A 20,015-nucleotide genomic window follows, 5' to 3' on the forward strand; every position below is an offset into this window, starting at 1 on the left:
TCTCATAGAGTTTCACCCAATGAACATATGTAGTATGTATTACAAAAAATAGAGTTAGTGGTTTTCAAAAAGAAGAACTGACAATATCCCATACCAACAGATCTGCCTGTCATTCTCGAAGACGGCCGAGCTAATAAAGATTTTCACTTCAAAATGAAATATAACGTGCATTTTACAACATAAATCATATCGTATTGTATAATTCCTTTATATTTATGGATACACAATTTTGTATTGAACATAAAACACAAGTACACTCATATGTTTATGGTAATTACAAAATATTAAAAATTACTATTATCCATCATATACACCACAAGGTTTACGAACATACATAGTTTTCACGTAAGAGTTCTTTGTTACAAAATATGTGGTATACCTGCTACATTATATCTTATTTTACAATTATTTTAACTTTTAAAAGGTATCCTTCACATTTATATCCAGAAATATGTACATAAATATCTCCACTCAAAAATGATTTGCATCACAAAATGTAAATCACATAGTAATTACAAACATTATATGACAATTTCATTTACTCGTGGATAGCCATTAAATAAATAAAATATATTACTTTTGTTTTATTATGATGTTTTTTAAAATGTATTTATTAGTATGATATGTGATGTTAATCTAGTATTAATGACATAGTCCTCGTCAATTATTATGCGACTTTGCCATTTGAATATCATACACTGACTGCAAAGTATAGCGCTTGAAGCGTATAACATCGCTCTATGAAGACCTCGACGCATAGCCAATACTATTAGAACAAAACAGCGCCAGCAGTCGATGTGTTAAAGTGAAGAGCATTGACTTTGTATGTATCAGTTTTACATTGACGTCTATGACTGGTTGTCACTAGTGACGTCATCTCACTTCACAGCTTCCATCTGTCTTTACATTCTTGCTGCTATGTCGAGTGTTGCCATCTTCTGACATGCATTCAGAAGCTGGGCTACACTGATGCCTGTTTTGACAAGTGCTACTGGAGTACTGATGTACAAACACAATCGCCATAATCCGATCGAGTAGGACAGGAATCGAACTAGTAAATAGAAAACAATTGACATGTTACAGTGCATAGGTATTGATGGAATGACGGTAACCACGATTTTAAAACCTGGCTGCAGCTCGGATTTTTTTTATAAGAAGATTGTTGCAAACACTGAATACAATTTCACACTATATGCAAAAAACTAACACAACACAGTTTCACTAAAGTATTAGTAATGTCATACGTAAATCGAGAAATTATGCGAAAGTAATATATATATATATATATATATATATATATATATATATATATATATATATATATATATATATATATATATATATATATATATATATATATATATATATGTATATGAGATTATTACAATGCACGAAGACAGTACAGTGGAAGTATCGACCGACGCGTAGCGGGGGTCGATGCGACAGCGAACTGTCTGAGTGCAAACTGTTTTGTGTGGAGTCCGATCAAACCCTGGGGCAGCAATATGCTTACGCGCATAATCATTCCATATTTGGAATTCGCATTTCCTTATATGGTAGGATGAAATTACCCGTAAAATACCGCAAAATTACGGCACGCTGTAACCTGTGGTTTTACGGTGACAGTTGTATAAAAATATATATTAATATATTATTGATATGTTTCATATTCACATGTATTGTATATACATTCTATACAAATATGACTTACTTTTTGGTCCTTCTGTGAAGTACAATAAATAGAGAGATATATAGAAGATCTCATTTCCGATACACATACAATCCACAAAAGGCTGGAAAAAATATTGTCAAAACATACTCAAGTTTTAATAGGTTCATGGACACATGCAGTATTCAGACAATTTATTTTCAATATTTACATGTAGACAGTCTTGGCTTGAATCTGTTCATTTGTTTAGCTTTACCAGAAAAGTAAACAGAAACAAATTTCTAATTCTGTTTTACAATTTGAGTTTTACAGTTGTTCAAACTTTAATAACTATTTATAACTACTAGTTTGTTTTTTCTCCCTGTTTGGATTTTGCTTTATTGTGTTCTCTTGTAACAGTGTGTCAAACAGGGCCTCCACAATTATCTAGGCCTTGTGAAATTATTACATGAGAAAACAAAAACACTGCAGGAAAATCTATGCACACTGTTTTCTTGAGAACTGCACAACGTACATCGTTTGTCAACAGTTTGTAACTAACATCTAAAACAGGCAAACATATAATTGTGGGCTCCGAGTCTCACGAAGCTGCCATTATGCACTAAGATTGGCATATAGCCTATACCTACATCAGCCTTAAACTATCGCCGCACTATTGACTAATTGGTAAAATAGGGTCCTGGAGCCATTGTAGGGAGTTTCTTGTGAATTAAATAGATCGACTCTTATCCTAAGTGCATAGGCGTGTATATGCAAAGAATATTCACCAGTGTCATGTACTTCTTAAGTGGTTGCATGAATTAAAAATTACAGATCCCATCTGGTTTGTAATTTTCTCTCTTGAATCGATTGAGTTGGATATTAAAGATATCCAATATGCGATATAATATGCGTAAATTTGTAGTATTTGCATCTTGATAAGCGGCATAAGAAAGGCTAAATTGAGCAGCAGGTCTCATCTACTGTCAAAAGAGAATTAACATACACGACTCGTGTAAAACACATTGTATTTATCTTATTTAAACGAAATTTCAATGTGCACTTCTAATACCTATTTAGGGTCTATATTGTCAATTAGGCAATTTTAGAACAAGCATCTGCGTGAACAAAAATACACAGCATACTCTGCACTTTAAATCAACAAACAATGCGTTAACTACTAGTATATAATCATCTTAGTAGAATAACACTTACTCTTGATGTAAAATACATATGTAGTATTGGATTGCTAGCTGGGTCCAATAACTTATGACTATAAATTACCCGTACTCTCGGACTGTAAATAATAAGAAACACAATTCACATACAACTACTAATGGGTGAATTTAGGTGAAGATTTGAGGGCAACACAAAATTGTATAATAGATGTGTCACGATTCATACCCCTAAAATGACTACCATTTATGCACATTTAACTGAAATGGTAGATGTATGTCTGCGAAATGCCTCTGGTCAGACACGAATATATGAACGAACATACATAAGAAGATAGCAAACTCTCACAGGACTATTGGAAAACAAATCATTAGCATCATTTATACTCGTTTCCCGATGGTTTATCTTGTCTGCTAGGTCGTTTAGTATAAATATTGTTCACGACTTCCACATTTATAACAGTGCTTGCACCTATCCTTTCCTTCCTTAATTACTACAACCACTCCTTTTTGGTCCTCTTCTGGGTTTGTCAATCATGCTACCTCTGCTCACAAATCCTCCATAGTGCCCAACCCGGCACGTACCTACTTGAGTTCTGTCAATAATGAATTGTCTTTTGGTTTCTGATTTTCATTATTTACATGTTCAATGTCCTTCGTTATTTCCTCAGCAGTACTATCGATACTGTTTATACAGTTTTATTGCTTCAACTAGATGCAAATTTACAACGACTTTCTTTTTCACTATTCACTATTTCGTTGAGCAATCTTCATTAAGTAATCTTCGCTATGTCATTGAGTAATATTCATTGAGTAATATTGACTATTTCATTGAGTAATATTCATTGAGTAATCTTCACTATTTCATTGAGTAATCTTCATCAGTAATCATGATATCTTTGAGATATGTCTTCATCTCCAGTCGGAACATCACTATCGATATTCTAACCAGTCAACATGCAAAACATGATTTCAACTTGTTTTGGTTCATACTGAATAGCAAGTTCATATTTGCGTGCGGCAAATAATACTTTCTGCCTCAAATCCATCATTTGTATCAAGAAATACTGAGGTGACTCTCCAGTTGCTTGGGCGTCTTTACTCTTTACATTTACTAAGACACCACAACCTGACCGCTTGTTGAATTACCAAAAGGCACCAACTAGACATACAGCTGGGTGAGGTCGCAATGATGCTGAAAGTGATGGATAGCCACCAATAACAGCTTTAACCATTGAACAATATTCTGCCAATTCAATCAGCGTCAGGTAAGACATCATTGAACCAGTGTAACAGTCTGAAACCAACTGGGTATGTGTGTCGGGAACTAGGCTCGTGCTGGGATTGGTTGTTTGCAGACACCATAAGTAAAACCAATTTTATCCGGCCACACACGTCATGACGATTGTATTATCATATCTGGCTTGCAGTGGCGAGGTTCCATTGACGAACATGTTTTCATCCTGGGAATCCTGGCCATTCACTCTTGGATTTTCTTCATTCATTTTATTTTCATTTCATTTCCTAATCATTTTAGCATAGCAAAGCAAATCAACATTCCACAGAAACACCAAATATGTCAACAATTATTTGCACTTGGATCAAGCTTTCAATAAAACTGACTGAAAGAAAGCTGGCTTCCCAAGTTTTTACATACCGAATTAACTGTAATACAATACAATACAATAACCATTGTTCTGATAATCTCAACTAAAATTACCCCAAACTGAACATGTGGTCAGGCTTTAATTCTCATTGGTATGTGACGGTTTATACATTAATATGTTCTTGTTTGCAAAAGAATCACATCAATATATAAATATGTATTTAATAAATATTCATATTTAATTTATTAATATCTAAATGATATGATAAATGATTTTCCTAAACTAGAACGGATTTCCAAAAAATTATTGGACACAGTGTATAATACTTGTTATATTAATATAATTAGATAGATTGGTACAATATCTGACCTATTTACTCACCTATGCCAATTTATCCAGTGAGTAACAATGTCAATAGTCATTAATATCTGAAAAATAAACATCTGTTTTGGATAGAAATACGACAAGCCCACCATCAAACACATGGTGGATGTACGATCTATCAGCTGGTCTAACAAAGCTCCAAATTTTGTCTCTGAAGCAAAACAAAAAATACATTGATCAAGCCACAGCACAAGCTTTTCAGTTTTAACAAAAATTATAAAACAATTCTGCCTGCTGTGTAATTAATATTTGGAAGGATATTTTCTATCTATATAACTTTCAAAAAATAATATTGAGTTATGTATCTTCAAATGATATGGTTTGCTTTCACTTCTCACTGTTTTATGTAATACCATAATAACCAGGCTTTGGTTGTGTGTAGAATTTGGAATTGGGGACAATGAATAATAACAACATGTCCGGCGGCTGTTTTATCTAAATAAAATATCTTGGAGCTAGTAGACAAAATGACATCCGGGTCTGAATATGATAACTGCGTGATGCAAATTTGTGAATTTGAGCAACAAAGGAAGCTATACTGTGTTTGATATACAATGAACTCACCTTGTCCCATCATACGAGCAGCTGGTCCATCAAATGCATCAAGGAATATACTCAGCGTATAACAACGTGATGTTGTAACATAGTCCGTTCTCATGTACCAAAATGAAATCAAATTTAGGATTATACGTGTATAGCCTGAAATAGAACAAGCATGTTTGTGAGTATTCCTAGATAGATTGACTATAGCATATAAACTTTTACTAGGAGGTCATAAAGAGACGACCAATGAAGTATGCATGAAGATGATCGTATTGGCCGCTCATTAATTACCTCAAAACTGCAGATGATAAAATAACACAAAGTGTAACACAGATGAATATGTATGTGCGATATTTGAACCACTTTGCCACATTAATGTACCAGCATATGTGAAGTTCCTTCTATAGCATGGGCAGTATAACCTACTGGCCTGGTTAAATAAAACAAGTTCAGCAGCAAATTATCAGATTTGGAAGTCTGAACTTCAACCGTAATGCTGAATTTTGACTGCCAGGCATCAGAGAAGGCTTTCATGTTACCATTACTAGCCTTAATTAAAAACCAACTTATCCAAAGAATTACCATTCAACTATTTGTCAACGAAAAATCAAGTTGAAAAAAGCTTTATCTGATATGAGTGTGGCTGTTGTGTATTTATCCCTACACCAGCCCACTTTTGTCAGTGCCGTGGGTGCCGTCCCCCCCAAAAATGAACAAATTCTAACGACATTTGTCTGATCCATGATTATAGTCACCCTAGTGATGATGTTGTTAATGATTATAATTTACACATGCACCAATTCAAGACCATTGATGATGCCACTAAACCTTGTAAATGTAAATCTCAAATCTGTTTTTTACTCAGTAAATCCAACTATCTTACAAGAGTAAGAGTTAGACCTTGAGATATTGTTGTATAGGGGTATTACATTTGCTTCAACCACAAGAATCACTTGCGCCATCCATCATAAGGCCTACCTGGAATTCTGTTTGAAATTCAGCTACAACCAAATACTAATCCACTCTGCTAGAAATGTTACCCATTTTGCATGTTGTCTTAAACTCTTTTCACAAATATTTGAACATCATTCACACACTAAACTCACAGTGTGGTGTGTTTTGTTATGTACTTTGAACTGTTCCAGGATTCCATAAATATAGAGTTATGTCCCTGACAAACACCTTTCCCATAGGGATATTCTATTTCCATGGGTGCTGGGCATTCTGGGTAGGTGGTCTGAGAGTTACTTTTGCTACTCCCCATCCTACAGGATCATCCCTCATGTCCAGTCTTGGTAGTGGTCTCTGCATTTCTGCCTAGCCTTGTCGTATCACCCTGCTGATCAAATCTCTACCCATCATTCTTTTTATAGGCGTCTTGTGGCACTGTTATAACAACTGGTTAGTAATGTTGCTGATAATTCGACATATAGTTTTCTCTAGGGAGGCATCTTAGACACTGCATTGTTGCAGTCCCATATAAATTGAAAAGATCCTAAGGGATTGGCGGAGTGACTTATTACGGTCAATTTGTCTTTAAGGTTCCACCTACATAGCATATATCCTCGGGGAATTTGGTGTTCAGTTGATTTGTCATTTACCTGTGTTTTTTTTTAGATTTAGAGTGAACATTTAGTTTGTAGTAATACACTACCCCCTACTTGACCCAATACACTACTGTGTGTGCATTTGTTATTTCAGTATATGAATATGTGTGTTCTGTCGGTGGTTTGATAATTGTTAACTGGTTTTCAATCATGGAAAGCTAAAGGGGTCTCTCTGATTAAAGTTGCATTGCATTGTGGGCAACCAACCAACGGATTAACATAGATGACGCCTCACGTTGGTATTTAAACATCAGATTTCAAACTATAATTTAGTGTTCTTGTCTGCTGCTGCTGCTGCAATTTCTTCCACCCTTAACCAACTATTTTTTGCCTTTGTCTTAGGGTTGGATGGATGGGTGGATAGCAATTCCGCCATTATTTTTCCTTTTTTTGGCTTTGTTTGTTTGATTGTAAGTTATCCTTTTGTTTTCTTGCAAGTTTTTATAGCTGTATTTTTCCCGAGATTTATGCTTTTCACATTTTTTGTATTTCACAGTTGTACTAATGAGCTTAGCAATTTTGGTAGAATTGCATTTAATTTGTTGTTTCAATGTGGGCATATTTGCCGTGTTGGTGATTTTGCGCCCTCTGGTGGTGGACCATTGATATAATTTACGTTTTACTGAGAATTATAAGATATTTATTCATACTTTGATGCTTTTCAAAAGTATAAGAACCCTTCCTAATATCCACGTGAGTAAACTGTCAAACAGGGAATTATGGCATTTTTTATAATTTCTAAGCATTCGACTCAAAATGGATGACTAAGCAATTGTGCTATTTTAACTGCTAAATCCTGCCGGCTTAGATCGTCGGGCCCCTGGTTACCGCAACAGTCGAGGGACTGTGATCAAACATAGCGCTAAACCTGAAATTCAAATTAATACAATAACGTTACGTACCTATAATGTTGGGCACAAACAAGAAAATGTTCTCTGTCATTTTGTGATCGCCAACCACTTAACGTGAAAGAACAAATGGTAGTTATTGCTGTTTCCAATCAGAGAACCACAAAATGTGCATCTAAACGGATTATTTTGGAAATAATTGAAATACGCATGTGCAGATGGCCAATTCATCCTGTATAGTATCATAGCAGTTTTCATACGCTTATTTTTGTGTAAAAATGCCCGTAGTGGTGAATTAATACTTGCGATTTGGTGATTGAATCGACATTTTCAATAAATATATCATGTGACCGATACTCGATAGTAGGTCGAGTTAAAAAAAAAATATGTGTAGGTTTCCGAAGTTGGTACACATGTAGATGTTTTGTTTCCTCTTTAATGTAATGTACGCGTTCGTATCCTTATTAAAATAAAATGGAAATATTTCTGCTCAAAATAGATAATTAAGCTCTAAGCAACTGTTTCTGCTGCTAGATACTACCAGCAATAGATCGTCGGGCTCTCAAGCCCACAACTGTTGAGGGACTGTGGTCGAACATATAGCGCAAAGTCTAAAATTTCTAATGTATACACCTATTTGTGTACCTATAAAATTAGGAACAAACGAGAAAATGTTTTCTGGCATTTTGTGATTACCAGCTACTTAACGTACTAGAACAAATGGTAGTTGTTGCAGTAGCGGCGACACCGTGGGGGCAGTGGGGCGGTCGCCCCCACGCAAATGTCAGTAGAAATGCACACCGTGTGGTCCTTCCGCGGAAGGTCCCGAAACCTTCTGCACTTGAATTTGCTCCCAAAAATGCATGAAACAGCGTTTCAGAGGGTCTAGATTTCAAAATTTTCCCGGGGGGCATGCGCCCGGATCCCCCCAAGAAAGGTCGCGCCGTCGGTGCTCGATTTGTTGACATTCACATAAAATCTTCGTCCTACAATCAAAAAAAAGCTGCCGCCGCCTCTGTGTTGTGGTTTCCAATCAGAAAATCAAAAATGCTGCAAACAACTACTAGTATTGTAGCGAAATGCGGTACAACGATTTGGCCCGAACGTGAGTGACAAATCCATAAAATTGGTCACAGCGCGAACGTAAGATTTAGAATAGGTTTGCATGCATGCTCTTGTTTGTTTTTTGTTTTTGTTTTTTTTCCAATAAAATAAATAATTATGGGGGAGCATAAATGGCGACGGCCAGATTACCACAAAGTACACGAGATACTGGACAACATAAATTGGCCATCTACACATGCGAATAATGCGCCCTCAAACGGATACATTGTTAAATGATTGAAACAGGCATGTACTAAGTTTCATTGAAATGGAATAATTAGTAATTTAGATATCAGTGTGATAGCTTAGAATTGGTTAATTATGCAAATTAGGTATTTAATATGTACAGATTTTAACCCACAATTAATCAGGTCTGTCTATTGTCCTATAGCATACATGTACAAAGTTTCATTGAAATGTGATGATTAGTACTTGAGATATCAGTGTGAAAGTTGAAAATCGATTAATTACGCAAATTAGGTAATTAATATGTACATTTATTTACCCTGAAACTAATCAGGTCTCTGCATAGTTCTTGGGTATCTATGTACCAAGTTTTATTGAAATGTAATGCTTACTACTTGAAATATCAAATGCTAAAAATTAATTAATTATGCAAATTAGGTAATTAATATGTACTGATATTACCCTAAAAAATATCAGGTCTGTGCAGTGTCCTATGATATCTATGTACGAAATTTCATTGAAATCTGATGATTAGTATTTGAGATATCAGTGAAAAAAAAAATGAAAATTGAATATTTGTTATGCAAATTAGGTAATTAATATGCACGGATCTTTATCAAAAACTGATCAAATCTGCGCATAAGTTCAGAGCATCTATGTACCAAGTTTCATCAAAATCCAATGAGTGGTTCTTTAGATATCAGTGGAACAGTCATGGAACAACTAAAAATTAGCTAATTATCATGCAAATTAGGTAATTATTTTGCATGAATTTTTACCAAAAAACAATCAAATCTGCACATATGTTCAGAGCATCTATGTACCAAGTTTCATCAAAATCCAATGTGTGGTTCTTTAGATATCAGTGGAACAGTCATGGAACAGCCAAAAATTAGCTAATTATCATGCAAATTAGGTAATTAATAAGCATGGATTTTTATCAAAACCTAATCAAATCTGTGTATTGGCCCAGAGCATCTATGCACCAAGTTTCATCAAAAACCGATGTATGGTTCTTGAGATAGCAGTGGAACAGTCGGACACACATACACACACACACACACTAACTGCAAATATTCCCATTGTGTGCTTCGCACATGGGAGTCAAAAAATAGGAAATAGAATGAAAAAATAGAAACGAGAATTACTTATAATATGCATGTTGGTGTAATATTTAGTTCACTAATATGCATGTACACACTCTTAGCTTTTCTTCTTTGTGTTCGGAACAGTCGTCTTTGTACTTTTCTACTTGTATTATTTTCTCATCTTTGGTTATTTTTTATTTTGTCTAAATGTTGGGGGGATCGCGGATCATATTGTTTTCCTTTTGCTACGTAAAGATCACATTTTAAGGTAGAGATGCAGGTTGGGAGACTATATTTTTAATTGGCTCTAATTACTGTATTTACATGAGTAAAATATAACTTTTACCCATCAAGTTATAAATCATTTGATATAACAGTATATCTATCAAAATCAATGTTAAAATTGACACTTGGGTTTACAAATTCAATTTCTAAATAATTTTCTAAATTCTGCCTCCAGATTAACACAAAATTAGAAGTAGTTATGTATGAAATTCTACCATAAACTAACATGATTTGTCCCAGGTCACCTGTGTACCAAGTTCAGTGAAATATGGTGATTGGTTATTGCAATTTATGCAAATTGGGTAATTAAAATGCATAATATGGATGTGAAAACATGAATTCATCACAGTCAACTTTATTGAGCATAAAATAAAAGTATATATGTATAATAATGGTAATTTTCAAATGATAAATTACTGGAAAAATCACAAATTAAACATCAAATGAGTATTGATTATTTAAGTAAAACCACCATCCAACATGTACACCACAAGGTTTTGCATGAAATATACGAATGAGCATTTAAAAAAAAAACGCCTAGGTGAAAGAAACAAAATCTAACTGCAAGAAGATGGTCTGGTAATGTTACTTTTCCCATTTTAAATTAGAATTGTATGAATTCTATTATGTCCACAATTTTATTCCAGGCCTGAATAAGAACGCCCTAACCATGCTATAGCACAACTTTAAACACTGTTGCCATTGGTAACAAGTATCCAGTTGTCCAAACATAACATTTCTAAAATGTTGACAGACAGGAACATAATTCACATAAATATCTATAATTCAAAAAAAATAATATGGCTCACAAAATATTAATCACATCTAGATTCAAAATATCATAATGTATATTTTACTCATGGATTGCAATCAAATAAATATAATATATTGCTCTTTATGATAAATTTTGTTATTTAATGTTAATATATTTATTGTTAAACTAGACATTGACAAGTATAATTTACATATCACTTGTAAATATTTATATAACATTGACATTTGAAAATCGTACACTAGAAAGTCACTTTATAAACAAATCGAAATATTCAAATAACATGCATTAGAACATGTTGTAACACATTAAAATAATTAACAGTTTTATTCATCCAGTTTGCTGTTTCATGGTTTCGAGGTCATTGTGCTTAGACAAAAATAATACTGTTACTTGCCTAATTATGAATGGGTGAAAACATCACCGCATATAAAAACAACGCATTTCAATATTATATGTATGGACTTAACATAAAATTGAAATATGCAAAACTAATACCCATTGTTATCATTATAAGTTTGATTAAAATTGTCTTCTCAGAAAACTGATTGTGGATTCATTCAAAGATTAGGATTTAACATCTATCAGTTGACAATATTTGATTAAATCAAATTTATATATAACATATCATCATGCACTGAGTTTGAACAAAAATGTGGTCTTTGCATGTCAGAGAAATGGCCCAGGATGCACACATAAGTGCCAAAATTGGAACTTGATAATTTTGAGTTAATATTATTTCAAACTACTAGTTAGATACGTAAGTAAAATATCACATTCTCTTCTAAATGAATGTATCAGTCATGGTAATCTTTCCTCGAGTCAGACAATTGTTCATTAAATGCATTTCTGAAATTTCTTTATTGATTTTTAGTGTGATAGAAGTTTTACAAAAAGCAATAGACAAATAGGGATAATATTAAGTACATACAAACACACAAAACTTAAGTAAAACTTAAAAAAAGTAATGTTGGACACAATGCATGTCTACAGAACACATGAATACATGTGAAAACCTGACAATCTGAGATTTTTGTTATTTGCACTTCCCTCTTGTGTTCTCATTGTGAACATATAGTACTTGTTACAATATTGCATATCAAGAACTATTTTGTTAGCACTATACTCACATTTTCACAAGCATATATTCAGGGATACAGTATAAACTACTGCAGTGGAGTTTCAGTATTATAGTACAAACAGTTTCTTACACATATATACTTGATATGACAATTGTAATCCTACTTCAAGTGCAAATGCATTAAGAAATACAATACGTTATATATATAAACTATATATAATTTATACATAACCTTTCCACCACCTTTTTTCTTATATTCTTCAATATTTCTGAAAATAATCCCTAACTTTGGAGCCAACAGAAAAAATTTGAGTCAATTTTCCATTTTTATTTTCAGTTTTGTTCTGAAGGAAAGTGCAGAATATAAACAGGACTATTTTGTGAATTTGTGATGAAAAGAGGGAACTGGTGGTGAAATGGTTACGAGATATATCTACAAGACTTGATACTTGATGTGTATCTGTATCACTTTTGGGCGTCAAATTCTTGGTTGGTTGTCACTACAGTCACTACATGGTGTTTGTCGTCTCACTCAGTTTTCACCTCTGTCTTTGCCTTGGTTCTTTCTGCCACATCAATGGTTGCCATATTCTGACATGCAATCAGAAGCTGGACCACACTGATGCCTGTTTTGACAAGTGCTACTGGAGTACTAATGTAGAAACATAATCTCCATAATCCAATGGAGAAGAAGAGGAATGGAACTGGCAAACAGAAAACCGTTAAAATGTAGTTAGAATGTAGTCAGTAACAAAAGATTACGGTTACTACATCACAATGCAAACAAACAAACACACATGTTTTGGTCATTGGTATGGTCACAAGAGACCAAAATTTCAAGACAAATATGTTTATTCCACAGTCAGCTGGCGCACAAGTGATAATAAAATAAATGCAATATTTACTATATGGGGGGCACCATCTTGAAAGCGCCATGAAACTAAATAAAGAGACAAGTTGTGAAATGCAGGAAAAAAATACAAATTTTTCACTGCCAAATGATCCGTTGGGGTTATATTAAGTCTTTAACAAAATTCGGCTGAATTTATCGTTTTTGTGTGGACAAATTCTTTGCACATGAAAACCTAATTGCACATAGAACAGAGTACACTTTCTCGGGGTATTTGAAACCAAAATTGTTATTTAACTGAGTTGCAATGACAATTTTGGGTTTCAAATACCCGGGGAAAGTGTTCTATGTTATTACACAGTCCCTCTATCCTCAGTCTGGAAACGCTTTGCAGTCTATTGTCCCAGGGCTGGTTGCAGGTAAATGAACCTTGGACAATTAGCCATGAAGCTGAGCGTACACTAACTTAAGCACTACAATGATTTATCAAAATACGAACATCTGAAAGAAAAACTAACCACATCACCAAAAGTTAAATGTACATATCTATTCACATTGAAAAAAATATTATAATTGAACGCAGTTGTCTTACTATAAAAGGGGCCAACCCGCTGACAATGCGTCGAGTAATCAAAAACAAAATGATGCCCTTAAATAAATTCTCATCGGCGCAAAAAAGTCTGTCTGCTCAATTTCTGGCAATGCTAAAGAGTTGATACTACAGGGTGTTATTCTTAGAGACATGATGTAACCAGCATTGTAAACTGCATTCCAAATTTGAAAACATTCTGACTTGCGGTTTTGAAGAAGAAGATGAAATTGTAAAGTTGATGCCGACGACGATGGACAATCAGTAACTTTGTCGACAGCGGAGCTAAAAAACAATGCTCTTTCTAAAACACATGACGGATAGAAGGGGCCAACCGGTCAAGGTTGTTAGAAGTGTTCCAAGTTTCGATCCCTGACAGAGTACCTTAAATTTAAGTGCGATATTCACGAATAATATTGTCAATATGCCACTATGGAAAAACTTGCCAACTAAAGAATTGTGTTGAGCTTTTAACTCTATATAAAGTATCGAAATATATGGTTTATTTCGCTTGCAAAAACTAGAATATGAAGGGAACAATGAATCAATCGTTTCAATAGAATGCTCTGATATCAAGAGACTATGCTTCGCGGAAAGCCATACTCAGTGCAGTCCGAGCACAGCAGGTAATTCACATCTTAGACAATAGCCGTTTCCAGACCGGGGATAGAGGTACTGTGGTTATTACTTACTCATTGGTCCTTCTGTGAAGTGTAATAAATAGAGAGAGGCATAGAAGATCTCATTTCCGGCACACATACAAAACAGAACAGGCTGAAATTAAAAAGACATTGCTTTAATACTTTATAGGATGCAATCTTGATGTATGATGTGACCTGGCACATGACCTCATTGTTTGTGAACAAACAAATTGCATACTGAATGATGACTGTCATTTTAACAGCCCTTTTTGGGGGCTGTTCTGATTGAAATTGTAATAAAAATAATGCAGGCATTTAAGTGAACTAAAAAAAAAACAGACTTTTCTGCGGTGTATCAGTTACAAATGATGTGTAAGCCGCTAATTTCACAGTACTATGAATTTTCACAATTTGATAACTTTTTATGGCAATTGTGAAAACTTTGTGAAAGTCGCTGACAATTGGTATCAATGGACCCCAGCTACATAATTATATAATCATATTCTTCACTGACTCTCAAAATTTACAAAATCTTTCCTCCTGTGAACATAAAGTGGTTTAGAGTACATAAATATGTTTGGATGTAAATTGAAAATAAGAAAATGAACTTACTCGAGATGTATAATAAATACGTAGTATTGGATTGCCAGCTGGATCAATTAACTTGTGATTAGAAACTCCCTGTACACTCGCACTGTAAATAAATAGAAACATGATTCACATACGACTACTAATGAACAATGTCATTGCCAATATTTAGAGGTAAATTCAAAACTGTATGTACAGATGTGCCAAGTTTCAAACATACAAAATGGCTGCCAGTCAGCCATATTTGATGTGTGTATATAAGTTTTGATGTATGTCTGTACCACATTGGGAAATTAAAGTATGAGAGTCGAAGGAATCCAAAATTAACAGTCTTCACTTATGTACATTGTATTTGAGTGTAGCAGAAGAACAGGTGCAGACATAGAGAGAAATCAAAGAATGCTTATATAGAAAGCACACTTCTATGTTGAGGGTATTGCAAACACTGTACTACTGTAATTACTGTAAACACATTAATAATAATTCACCTAGATATAAATTTCATATTTACACTGATAAGTGAAATCTGCTAAATTAAATCCACATGAACTTCAAAAATTATAATAGAATTCAAAAGTTCATTGGAAAATTCGTGTGAATTTGATCTAATATCAAAATAGTGAAATTAAAATTGATCAACAATTTAAGTTTAGTCTGTTGCCTTAAGACTTTGAAAAAAACATGAAAGTAATCTGATTCACATTTTTGAAGTTGATAATATTAACAGAAGACACAAGATATATTTAATTAACAATTGTGTTTTCTAATTATTGCACGAAATAGGTAATAATTATCATACATGAATTTCAGTCTGAAATTAAGGTCTTCTGAGCACATGGCTGTACCAATTTGAGTAGTTGATATCAGCCAAACAACGAATAATTGGCTAATTTATGTAAACTGGGCAATTTTTATGCGCAGATTGGAACACTAATCAGGTCTGACTATCCAAGAGTACCTAGGTACCAAGTTTTATTGACATCTGTTGAGTGGTTTTGAGAAAATCAACTGGAAAACAAAGGCCAAGTCGCGAGTACTTGGATGGCTCCCAAAATGTCTATTGTGTTTTGACGCAGTTTTGAAGTACAAAGTCTAATGTTTCGTTGCATAGTGTATTTAACTAACTGTTGAAGAGACAACTTCACACCTACTGTCCGTCAATTACTAAGATACAATGGCAGCCTTACGCAAGGTGTCAACAGGGGTGTTGAGTAGCAACTGTACGTCTTTTTTGGCCGGACCCCCTTTGGTATACCGGTACCTCTATAAAACTCGCTACAATGAGCTGAATTCATCATTCTGATCTCTATTTCTAAACTGAGCAACTAAAGCTGTCCAGTCTGTCCATACGCCATAAACTCGCAACGATCGACCATATCTAGAAAAGGTGAAACCAAGTCAAGGGTTGCACATATCTAGCAGCTGGTGAACCTACTACTTGTGAGAGGGTAAAAAATGAAGGAAAGCTGAGGAAATTTGTTTTCGAAATTGACCAAGAGGCGGGACTGAACAGAAAACGTGTGAAATCATGCGACAACGATGACATAGATAAAGCTGTTTACGTATGGTTTCTTCAAGAACGGTCTTCCGGAACTCCATTCTCTGGCAACCACTTTGAATTTGAGGCCAGTTGGGGGTGGTTCTGGCAAAGAAGACACTATATACACGAAGTCTCAATCAATAGCAAAGTTTTTGCTATGTGCTTTGTTTTTGCTATTGTTCATTGTGCTTTGTGTATATGTTTTCAATGCTTGACCCCCCTTTCACGAGGCCCCTTGGTAAGTCGCAACCCCCGATAAGTCAAGGTTTTTGCTTGGATCTTGACACTCGCGACTTAGCGAGGGGCCATTGTATTTAACATTCATGGATTTCAACCAGGGACTAACCAGGTCTGCGCATTATCTTATAGCATCTACATGTATCTACAATGTTTCATGGAAATCTGAGTGTGTCTTGAGATAACAATGAAATATATACATGTATGAATGTATCATGTTTCCACAGACAGACAGACAGACAGACAGACAGACAGACAGACAGACAGACAGACAGACAGACAGACAGACAGACTAACCACAAAGCTAGGCTTTGTACACGGTAGTCTGAAAATGATTGAAGGATTTGTAGAACACTGAAAGACAGTGTCTGATCAAAGTACTCACCTATGCAAATGCATCCAGTGACTAACAATGTCAATAGACATTGACATTTGAAAAAAAAACATCCATTGTGGATAGAAATATGACAAGACTACCATCAAACACATGGTGGCTGTACGATCTGTTAGCTGGTCCAACATAGCACCGAACTTTGTACCTGAGGTTAAACACAAAATCATTGATCAATTTTTAATCCACAGTACATGCTTGTCCATGTTTTTGTCTTTTTTATATAATGTTTACAACTTACAAAATCTGTGTTAAGTTGTATGTGGTGTAAATGGGTGTTGTCTGTGGTGTATTGGTCACTGCCTGTGGTGTATTGGTCACTGCCTGTGGTGTATTGGTCACTGCCTGTGGTGTATTGGATGTTGCCTGGTGTATATTAGGTGTTGCCTGTGATTTATTGGGTGCTGCCTGTATACCTTTCTCTCAATGACAGGGCAAGCATAAAAACAAATAAATGGGCATCATCAATGAATCCTTCACCTCTTCTAACTCACTAACGTTTTATAATCACCTATTTCATTCTATCATCCAATAAAAAATCAAATTATATGTTCTAAGAACTACTACAGAAATATGTAATGTATTGTACGAATACAAGAAAGCACAAATACAATAACTGGACAATGTAAAAGCATGAATCTAAACGATAGGTTAGAGAAAACCTGAACTGTGCTTTACGCAGTGTTTGAAATTACTGCCCACTCCTACGCCCGGCACGAGTAATTATTCAGTCGGGCTGGCGAAAATTTCAAGTTCCTAGCCCTGTGGTCGGTTAGATTTTATGAGAAAATTAAAAAAAATTACTTTTTAGAAAAATCACAAGATGTCTATGGATGTATAATTGCTGTCAAAATTATGTACCTAGAGGTCTGATGCGATGGTTTTGACACATGCAACATGTAAAACAGGAATAAACAACAATAAATCCATGAACGATGTGTGATTTAGCAAACTCTTCTCACACTATGCCTGATTTCAGTGAACTCTCACACTATGCATAATTCAAACGCTCACCATATTCAAAAGATCCAGTTGACCCGACCATTTCAGAGCTGGACTTGACATGCTCGGTGTTTTTATACTATACTTTAAAAATGCTGAGTCGGTTTTTAGGAATCTAGCCTCCAGCAAAGAGGCAAAAAGTAAAATGCGACTCCAAAGAGATGAATAAGGTGTACGATAAAACCAAAAGAATACGGAAACTTTTAAAGTTACCTGCCCTGTTGTCTGGTAAAACATTTTAACAAATTTCAAACACTGCTTTACGTAAAATAAACTTACCTTGCCCAAGCATCCTGGCAGCATGTCCATCAAATGCATCAAGAAATGCACTCAGCATATAACAAAAAAACGCTGTAACATAGTCTGTTTTCATGTACCAAAATGAAATGATATTCAAGATGATACGGGCATAGCCTGGAAATAGAGCAAGTAGAATTGATCTCATCAAGAGACACACTGCAAATACTGATACAAGATATGTGACTTTAAAGTTGATTTTCTATAATTTGTTTTTCTTGAATGTCCAACATTTCCCCTCTAAATCCTTGCAGGCATTTTTATTCTCTCAGAGTCTAGCTTGTTTTTATTTCTAACTAATGTATTTACATATATAAAGCTTTTCAGTGCAAGAAAGTCTGTTCTTCAGTTATACTAAATGTATGTATGTTAATTTATTTTATTTGTATATGAATCAGCGGCCTTGAAAGGAAATAAATCATTTTCAGTTGATTTATACGTGCTATTTGTTACTACATGTTGTAGTACATGTACATGCATTTGAGTTTTTCGCTAATCTCTTTGTATCAAGGTAACATGTTTCTGTATTGATTTCACGGCATTTTTAGTAAATTTTGTTATTGTTTTATATTAATAGATAGAACGGACATTGAAAATATTGTTAAAAACATAGTCATATTCCCAATATGTCCTCGGCTTGTTGTTATTAAACATAGCGTTGAACCTTGAATTCATAATGGATACAAAACGTTACGTACCTATAATGTTGGGCACAAACAAGAAAATATTCTCTGTCATTTTGTGATCACCAGTCACTCAACGATAAGAACAAATTGTAGCTATAGCGGTTCTCAAATGAAAACCAGTTTCGTCAAGAAAATTATGGCGATATGTGATGAGTCTGGATGTCCTTTGACCCTAGAGAACAGCGCCCTCAATGCGAGCTGAACAGAAATGTGAAGCAAACGTTTAATTTCAGTTCCGTTGATACATAGACTGGCGCAGTCGGGGCGATTAATTTGTTTTTGTAGTTTAAATAAAATTAAATAAATTGCGAAATGGAGGTGTTAGCGCAAAATCCCTTGTAACTGCGAAATCACCCCTAACACCTCCATTTCGCGATTTTTTAAAAATTTTATATAAACTACAAAAACAAATTAATCGCCCCGACTGCGCCAGTCGTTGATACAGTGCCAGCTAGCTTCCATAAATAATTAATATTTATGCAAAACAATTTTCATTTTTATAATCAACGTATACTACAGCAGTAATACAATCCACAATACTGACAATATTGAGCTTTTCTTTAAGTACTTTATTTCTATATTTATGGCGTCAAAGTCTCAGTGATTATCGGAAACATAAAGTAAACAAAACTTCGACATATCAATTTTGAATGTTATACATTTGTTGGAGGTAAATTTATTTTTACCCACATTAATTTCTTCAAATTTAAATCATAATTCGAAATTTATGTTGAATACATTCCATACATTATATTCTGTCTGTTTTATCGACATTATCAAGTCTACCTGTAATGAAAATGTTTTTAACATTTGAACGCTCGGATCATTCTAAATCATAATGTCAACAGGTTTTATATAAAACATGC

General features: G+C 34.4%; 2 protein-coding genes across 2 annotated transcripts; both read right to left on the reverse strand.

The window, feature by feature from the left end:
- Nucleotides 1-902: 902 nt before the first annotated feature.
- Nucleotides 903-7,906, reverse strand: LOC144352369 (CDP-diacylglycerol--inositol 3-phosphatidyltransferase-like). The gene is made up of 6 exons (XM_078009455.1): nt 7,867-7,906; nt 5,379-5,513; nt 4,812-4,965; nt 2,864-2,945; nt 1,712-1,793; nt 903-1,051 (listed from the first exon to the last, which is right to left on the reverse strand). Exons 1-6 carry the CDS (start codon nt 7,904-7,906, stop codon nt 903-905), a joined length of 642 nt encoding a protein of 213 aa, XP_077865581.1.
- Nucleotides 7,907-12,714: 4,808 nt separating this feature from the next.
- LOC100372918 (CDP-diacylglycerol--inositol 3-phosphatidyltransferase-like) lies at nt 12,715-19,312 on the reverse strand. Its single transcript, XM_085491692.1, has 6 exons — nt 19,162-19,312; nt 18,446-18,580; nt 17,159-17,312; nt 15,021-15,102; nt 14,460-14,541; nt 12,715-13,032 (listed from the first exon to the last, which is right to left on the reverse strand). Exons 1-6 carry the CDS (start codon nt 19,199-19,201, stop codon nt 12,857-12,859), a joined length of 669 nt encoding a protein of 222 aa, XP_085347818.1. The 5' UTR covers nt 19,202-19,312; the 3' UTR covers nt 12,715-12,856.
- Between the last annotated feature and the right edge of the window lie 703 nt (nt 19,313-20,015).

Source organism: Saccoglossus kowalevskii, chromosome 16 (genome assembly GCF_978046115.1).
Source record: "Saccoglossus kowalevskii chromosome 16, keSacKowa6.1, whole genome shotgun sequence".
Classification (NCBI taxonomy): domain Eukaryota; kingdom Metazoa; phylum Hemichordata; class Enteropneusta; family Harrimaniidae; genus Saccoglossus; species Saccoglossus kowalevskii.